Genomic DNA, 7,181 nt, shown 5'->3' on the forward strand with positions numbered 1-7,181 from the left:
TCTCGGCCTCTGCAGTTTCAGGCGAGGCACCTGGACCAGCCTCTGCCCACCGTCATAGGCACGTACAAGAACCACCCTCTGTATGCCCTCAAGAGGCACCTCCTCAAGTACGAGGCCATCTACCCTGAGACGGCTGCCATCCTCGGGTACTGCCGCGGAGAGGCTGTCTACTCCAGGTGAGGAGACGCCCGGCGGCCCGGGATTAGCAGCCTTCGCCGGGCTGGGGTTGGAGCTTCACAGTGTGCACATGCCGTTGTGGGCGAGGGGCACGGCGGAGAGGCTGTGGCCTGGAAATGAAAACCATGGGGATTAAAAGATCAGGAGGGGGAGAAAAGTTATGGGGGGAAAGATAAGTAGGACAGATACGGTTTATATGGGGCAATAAGAAAACACACCCCAAAAACAGAAGTCAAAGAACATGCAAAAGGAAGGAATAAAGGATTTGATAATGAAACTTAAAATGAGCGGATATTTTTATGGGGACAGAGTTTCAGTTTGGGAAGAGGAGAAAGTTCTGGAGATGATGGTGGTGGCGGTTACATAACAGTGTGAATGTACTTGATGCCACTGAGCTGTAGACTCGGAAGATGGTTTAGAGGGTAAATTTTATCTTATGTGTGTTTTTTTCCACAGTGAAAAGAAATTGCCAAAGAAGGGGGGGGAGGGGGAACAGCATAGAAAATAAACATAAAATACATACAAAGTTAAAACTGAGAAAAAATGTAATAACAAACTTAAGGTGAGTCAGAATTAACAATGGAAGTAGAAATTTAAGAAATGTTAATAGAAAGAAAATAAGTGATTTTTAGAAACTCTGACACGCAAGACCACAAAATAGAGGATGTTCTTAATAAACGGGAAAAGAAAGACAGAAAAGGAAACTTAGGGAAACTCACAGGAGTAGGTGGCTCAACTCCTCTGCCTGAGAGCTACTTCCTGCAGCTCAGCCCCGAGGCGAGGCATCCCCGACCCTCCGGTTAGGGTCACTGTGGGAGCTTTCTGCCCCCTGGCTGGTCAGGGGCCCAGCTGCCGACAGCGTCCAGGGCCTGGCGACCTCAATGGAGGATACAGCACAGGTGTCCTACGTGCAGGGGACATCTGGTGGGAAGGGGGTCCCTGCCTGGAGAAAGTTTTAGAGGCAGACATTTTTTGTTTTTAATGTAGTAAAATATACAGAACAGAATTTACCATTTAACCGTTTTAAGTGTCCAGTAGCACTAAGTACATTCACATTGTTGTGCAGCCATCACCACCATCTCCAGAACTTTTCTGTCTTCCCAAACTGTCCCCATCAACACTAACCCCCCCGCCCCGCCCCCGCCCCCGCCCCCCAGGCCCTGGTAACCACCCTCTACTTTCTATGAATCTGACTCCTCCAGTCACCTCATAGAAGTGGATCTTACAGCATTTGTCCTTTTGTGACTGGCATCCATTGATGGACACTTGTGTTGCTTCCCCTTTTGGTTGTGTTTAGTGCTGCTATGAACATGGGTGCACAGACATCTCTTGAGACCCTGCTTTCAGTCCTTTTGGATGTATATGCCCAGAAGTAGGATTTCTGCATCACATGGTGATTCTGTTTAACTTTGTGAAGAACCTCCGCACTGTTTTCTGTAGTGGCTGCATCATTTTACATCCCCCAGCAGAGCATGAAGTTCCCAGTGTCTGTACATTCTCTCCAGTTCTTGTTTTCTGTTTCTTGAGTAGTGTCCTAATAGATGTAAAGTGGTTAGAAGCTGAGATTTATTCTGAACGGGCTGTCTGTGCCCACTTCCCTCTGCTATCCTTGTGAATGTCCAGGCGATGCCCACCTGCTTGCCCCTTCTCCGCTCCTACCGGAAGACCACGACTGTGACAGTCAGTCCTTCAGGCAGAGATGTGCCCCTGCGGTGGGCACGCGTGTGGAGCCCTTGGCTCTGGTCCCCCCAGCAGCTTGTGAGGCAGGGAGGCAGTGCTCACCATCCCTGATGGATCAGGGTCATCCCACTAGGAAGAGGCACAGAGGAGGTGTGACCCTGTCCCGTGTGCTGTGCTGGACGTCAGCCTCAGCCCGGGGGCAGGCGAAGGGCTGGATGTCCACACCAGAGGGAGCTTAGTGCCCTTGCTCCTTGGAGCCCCACTGAAGGGCGGGCCTTGCTGAAGGCTCAGCAGGAAGCAGCTGGAACGGGAGGCGGGGTGTGGCTCTAAGCTCTGGGAGGAGAGCGAAGCCAGAGCCAGGTGGAACCGACTGTTCTGTGTACGTTCATCCTAACCTGTGTACTTTGTCAGCTTACTGTAGTCTCCGTGTCGTCGTCTTCTGGCTTCCCCACCCCTTCTCTGGACACTCGTCCCTCCCTCCCCCTCTCTGGTATTCAGGAGCGGACCAGACCCTGGGTGAGGGCTTGCACCTGCGCTGCTGGGCCCTTCCGGCGAGAGGAGGGGGAAGGCACCACGGGAAGCCATTTAGTTTGGGATTTGTGAGTGGATGCATCCCCCCGCGAGACAGCAGGTGCCTGTTAACCGTGGGCCTGACGCGGGCCCCTGGTGCCCCGGGAGACGCTCCAGGGCCGAGCTCCCCCTTCTCCTGGGGGGCCAGAGGAGGCAGCCGGGCCCTGCTGGCTACCGGGCGCGGGGTGCTTCGGTGGGTGTGAACCCTGTCTTGTCTCCTGTTGGCTCCTTAGGGACTGCGTGCACACCCTGCACTCCAGGGACACGTGGCTGAAACAGGCCCGAGTGGTGAGGCTTGGAGAAGTGCCCTACAAGGTAACGGCCGCGGGACCGCGGGCTGCCGCGCACGTGTGGGGACAGACTGTTCTGGCTTGAGAGGATTAGAGGAGAAGAGCATCTTTACTTGAGGACTTTGTAAGATGGGCCTTCCCGAGCACGCAGGAAGTCTAGGCCAGCAAGCAGCCCTCCAAGCCCCAGTGTTGTGGGTCAGAACCGTGTCACCCGTTTGTTCTGAGAGGCCGGAGCCCTGCCTGGCGTGGACGGGCCCACCCGCCCTCACTGTCCCTTCGTTTTGCATGTATGTGATCTTCGCTGAGTCTCACAGGAGTTAGCATCAGGATGCCCGTTGTACAGATGAGAAAACAGGAGCTCAGAAAGGGAAACTTGTCCAAGGCCTGAGCTAGTGAGATGGCAGCGTGCAGCCCCAATGCCTCGTTCCCTCTCCGGCCGGTCAGCTGCCCACAGACGCGTGAATTCAGCGCAGACCGCACAGGCTGTCACGGGACACAGGGCCCGCTTCAGCCGGCGGAGGACAGCGGCCAGTCATGAGACACAGTCGCTTTTCTTTGTCAGATCCCTGGGAGGAGCCCTTCGCGTTGAGAGACCCAGGGAGCTGGGCCGGGGCGCAGGGGCCTCTGGCTGGTGGGAAGGGGCTGAGGCACAGGGAGCCAGCCGGTCACTGCCGAAAGCAGGCCCCGTCACTCACCGGCCACAGGAACATCTCTGAGTCCCAATTTCCCCTTCAGTGATGGACACCAAACACAGCATAGCTGTTCAAGACACAGGCTCTGGTCTCTACAAGCTGTGTGACTGTAGGTGGATTGTTTATACCTCCTAGGCTGCTATAAGATGGAGGCGATAATAGACTCTACCTCCTGGGTTTGTTGAAAAGATTAAGTAATCAATACACAGAAGCACTGAGAACAGTGCCCGGTGTACAGTGAACGCTCAGGAAGTGGTCGCCTTTGTTATAAACTGTGGCTGTCCCCTCCGGTGCAGGTTGTAAAAGGCTATTCCAACCGGGCCCGGAGAGCCCGCCTGGCTGAGCCGCAGCTGCAGGACTACAACGACCTGGGCCTGTTTGGCAAGTGGCAGACCGAGCAGTACCAGCCGCCGGTGGCCGTGGACGGGAAGGTAAGGGCCACGCTCAGTGGGGTCGGTACCAGGCCACCTCCCTCTGCGGCCAGCCGGACCCGGTGTGCCACCCTCCGCAGGTCCCCCGGAACGAATTTGGGAACGTGTACCTCTTCCTGCCCGGCATGATGCCTGTCGGCTGCGTCCAGCTGAACCTGCCCAACTTGCACCGCGTGGCCCGAAAGCTGAACATTGACTGTGCCCAGGCTGTTACGGGCTTCGATTTCCACAAAGGCTACTCCCATCCCGTGTGCGTGAGGGGCCTCCCGTGGAGGCCAGAAGGGGTGGGGGGAGATTATGGAGAAGGGGCGGGAGGTTGGTGTGGGGCTGGCGTGGGTTGAGGCCCAGTGGCTCTTATTTTCAAGGTTTTACTCTGGATTTGCAAAATCAGCCTTAACCCTCGATGTCCTATACTTTTACTCTGGCTTCCAACCAGAGGCTGCAAAACCAGTGAAAGCTGCGAAACCAGCACCCTAACGATGTGGATTAAAACTGTTCTGGGGGTGGTCAGGGTGACTGAATAGGGCCAGCATCCTTCCTGGTCGGTGACCTCTGTCCTGCCATGCAGTGGGGGTCGGGGAGGGGGCTGGGGAGGAGGACACAGACTGGGGTCCACGGGCCTGCCTTCTGCGTGGGTGGTGTCTGCCAGCAGCTGTGGCCGGGACTGTGGACTGCTGACCCTGGAAGTACTTCAGGGCCCCGCGTGCTTAGGAGCAGCCCACTGTCCCCCGCGGAGGCGAGTGGAGAGGCCAGAGCAGGCCCAGACTCGAGAGAGACCATCTGTGTTGATCCCCACAGAACCGATGGCTACATCGTCTGTGAGGAATATAAAGATGTGCTCCTGACCGCCTGGGAGAACGAGCAGGCGCTCATTGAGAAGAAGGAGAAGGAGGTGAGCAGGCAGGGCCTGGGAGGGGCCAGGACGGGGAAGCAGAAAGGCGGGCAGCACACACAGCGGAGCCGGTGTTCCCTCCAGCCTCCCTCACGCCACGTGTAAGAGGAGGGGAGAGTCCGGGCTCAGCCCTCTTTCTGGCTCTTTCTTCCGGAGGCACCGGGGAGCCAGCACTGAGCAACGACCTGCCTGCCCCTCAGAACCCTGTCTCTGTCCACTGTCTGCCTGGATCCGGGCTCCAGGGCCCGCTACCCCTGCTGCCGACACCCGCCTCTGTTAAAGGGAGCTGCCCGTGGTCCAGGTCTCGGACCCCCTCCTCCACTAAACACTTTAGAGTTGGTTAACAATTAAGAAGAGGTTTCTGGTTTTGGTGACTTGTGTGTGTAGCACTTTATGAATCACATCTGGTGTGGTTGAGAAACTATCTTAACCTGAAGCGTTATCTGTATCTTTATGTTCCTGAAACGGCAGTGCACGGTGTTTTCCATTCTGTTTGCTTTTGCAGAAAAGGGAGAAGCGTGCTCTGGGGAACTGGAAGCTGCTGGTCAAAGGGCTGCTCATCCGGGAGCGGCTGAGGCTTCGCTACGGGGCTCAGGTCAGAGTGGTCCTTGGAGGACACGCCAGGTTTGGTGGGGGTGGGTAGGGAACCAGGGGCCGATTCTGCTCAAAGATCAAGTCAGCTCTGTTCCAGTGCTACAGACCTGTGTCTCCCAGGCCCTGCGTCCTGTCCACATTGAGAAAGGTGTCCTGGAGTCAGGCCTCAGCTGCTCTGCCACCCCCGCCCTGTCTGCACGAGAGGGTGCCCGCTATGGGTTGGATCTGGTGCTGAGCCCACTCGGGGGGGACAGGTGTCTGCATCTCCTGGCCTTGTGCTGCCCCTGGGGCTGTGACCACCCCCAGGCCCACAGGTGCTCCTTCAGGTGCCTCTCGCAGCCCCTGCGGGCTCCCATGGGGGCACAGGGGCCCCCTGGACACAGTCACGTGGAGTGGTCAGAGACGCACAGACACGCTCCGGGGGTAGCTGCGACCCCACGCACGGCTCTCCCCGCGGCGGTGGGCACCGAGCGCTGGTGCTGTGCATTCGTGCGCTTGTTCTGTTCAGAAACGAGGAGGAAGACGCAGGTACCTCCTGGATTGCTCGTAGCTCCCCGAGGGCAGTTTTGTGTCCCCAGCCCTGTGTGCACAGCAAGCGCTCTAGGACCTGCTGGGCTGAGCCCTGTCCTCCGGGTCACGGCTCGGCGCTGTTGGGGCATCGCTGCCTCTTGACGCGGCGTCCTCCACTGTCCCCCCCCAGAGCGAGGAAGCCGCTCCCCACGCAGACGCAGGAGGAGGACTCTCTTCAGACGAGGAGGAGGGGACCAGCTCTCCAGCGGAAGCGGCCAGGATCCTGGCGGCCTCCTGGCCCCAAAACCGAGAGGTAGAGGAGAAGCGGAAGTGCCCCCGGAAGAGCAGGAGGGAGGAGAAGGAGGCAGCTTCCCACCTGTTCCCCTTTGAGAAGCTGTGATATGAGTGGTCACCTCCTCCGTGGCTCAGCCGTGCCCCAGACCTTGCTCCCGGATAGATCCCTCCTGCGTCCGACACTCGTGCTGTTGCAGACTCGGGCCCCCTCTCTGCAGGCGCCTCGTTGCCCTCAGTCAGGTCCCTGACACCGCCTGACGCCGTGGGGGGGAGAGCAGGTCAGTGCAGGCCGTCTCAGGGTGACACGGCTGGACCTACTTTCCCAGGTAACACTTCGTGGTGGCAGAAGACTAGAACAAAGAGCTAAAGTCAGGAAAGAAAAGGAAAAACAAGAATTAAAGAAATGTCAGGAAGAGTGGATCAGTGTTAACCTAGATTTTATTCATTACTGGATACATTTATAAAGCCCTATGCACTGTAGATATTTAGGAGAAATAACTTTTATAACATTTTGAGGAAAAAAATAAAGCATTTCTCTAGAAAGACGTGACTCTACGTTTTCTTTCAGATTTTACATCAGATAAGAACACTGGGACGACAGTGATTTGTATGCAGGTCGTGACTACATTAAAGATCAGATCTCGTTTTCCCACAGGCTGGGAACTTACCATTACACACATGGAATTTTTTTCTTTCTATGTTTAATCCAGGAGCTATGACTTAATCTTTGACAGGAGCCATTAAAAAAAATGTGAGTCAGTTTTATCCAAGGGAAACAAAACACTTGGGGTGTGACTCATGCAGCAAGAACTGGCAGGCAGGCTCCTGTTGTGAAACACATGGGGGTTGCCATGGAAACCGCCTGGTCTGGCACTTCGTGCACCAGAGCTGGCTCTCACCCTCCTGGAGGTGAGCACCTTGTTTTCTAGGAGTTGAGTCAAGAGCACTGCCCCGTCTCTGCAGGAATAACTGGTTCTTCAGGCAGATAGCAGCTCCTAGGATGCATCTTGGAAATGGAGTGAAACCTCAGGTTTTGAAAAGTTACCACTCA

General features: G+C 56.1%; 1 protein-coding gene and 1 long non-coding RNA gene across 4 annotated transcripts in view; one reads left to right on the top strand and one right to left on the bottom strand.

The window, feature by feature from the left end:
• Positions 1-7,141, top strand: part of XPC (XPC complex subunit, DNA damage recognition and repair factor) — a 34,668-nt gene extending 27,527 nt beyond the window's left edge. Inside the window, exons 10-16 of one of the 2 annotated variants that reach the window (XM_036868528.1) lie at positions 16-176; positions 2,661-2,742; positions 3,706-3,840; positions 3,921-4,090; positions 4,639-4,732; positions 5,238-5,327; positions 6,027-7,141. In XM_036868528.1, coding sequence (XP_036724423.1) covers positions 16-176; positions 2,661-2,742; positions 3,706-3,840; positions 3,921-4,090; positions 4,639-4,732; positions 5,238-5,327; positions 6,027-6,236 — 942 coding nt within the window. In that variant the 3' untranslated portion in view covers positions 6,237-7,141. The remainder of the gene's footprint in view (positions 1-15; positions 177-2,660; positions 2,743-3,705; positions 3,841-3,920; positions 4,091-4,638; positions 4,733-5,237; positions 5,328-6,026) is intronic. The other variant, XM_036868529.1, reaches the window with a different exon arrangement.
• LOC118903427 lies at positions 152-6,028 on the bottom strand. Of its 2 annotated transcripts, none has more exons than XR_005021814.1 (4): positions 5,859-6,028; positions 1,384-1,711; positions 897-1,120; positions 152-287 (listed from the first exon to the last, which is right to left on the bottom strand). It is a non-coding gene; the product is annotated as an uncharacterized LOC118903427 (long non-coding RNA). The 2 variants fall into 2 exon arrangements; XR_005021813.1 differs by lacking the exon at positions 5,859-6,028 and adding an exon at positions 1,812-2,673.
• Positions 7,142-7,181: the final 40 nt, after the last annotated feature.

The sequence above is a fragment of the Balaenoptera musculus genome, chromosome 11 (assembly GCF_009873245.2).
Source record: "Balaenoptera musculus isolate JJ_BM4_2016_0621 chromosome 11, mBalMus1.pri.v3, whole genome shotgun sequence".
NCBI lineage: Eukaryota > Metazoa > Chordata > Mammalia > Artiodactyla > Balaenopteridae > Balaenoptera > Balaenoptera musculus.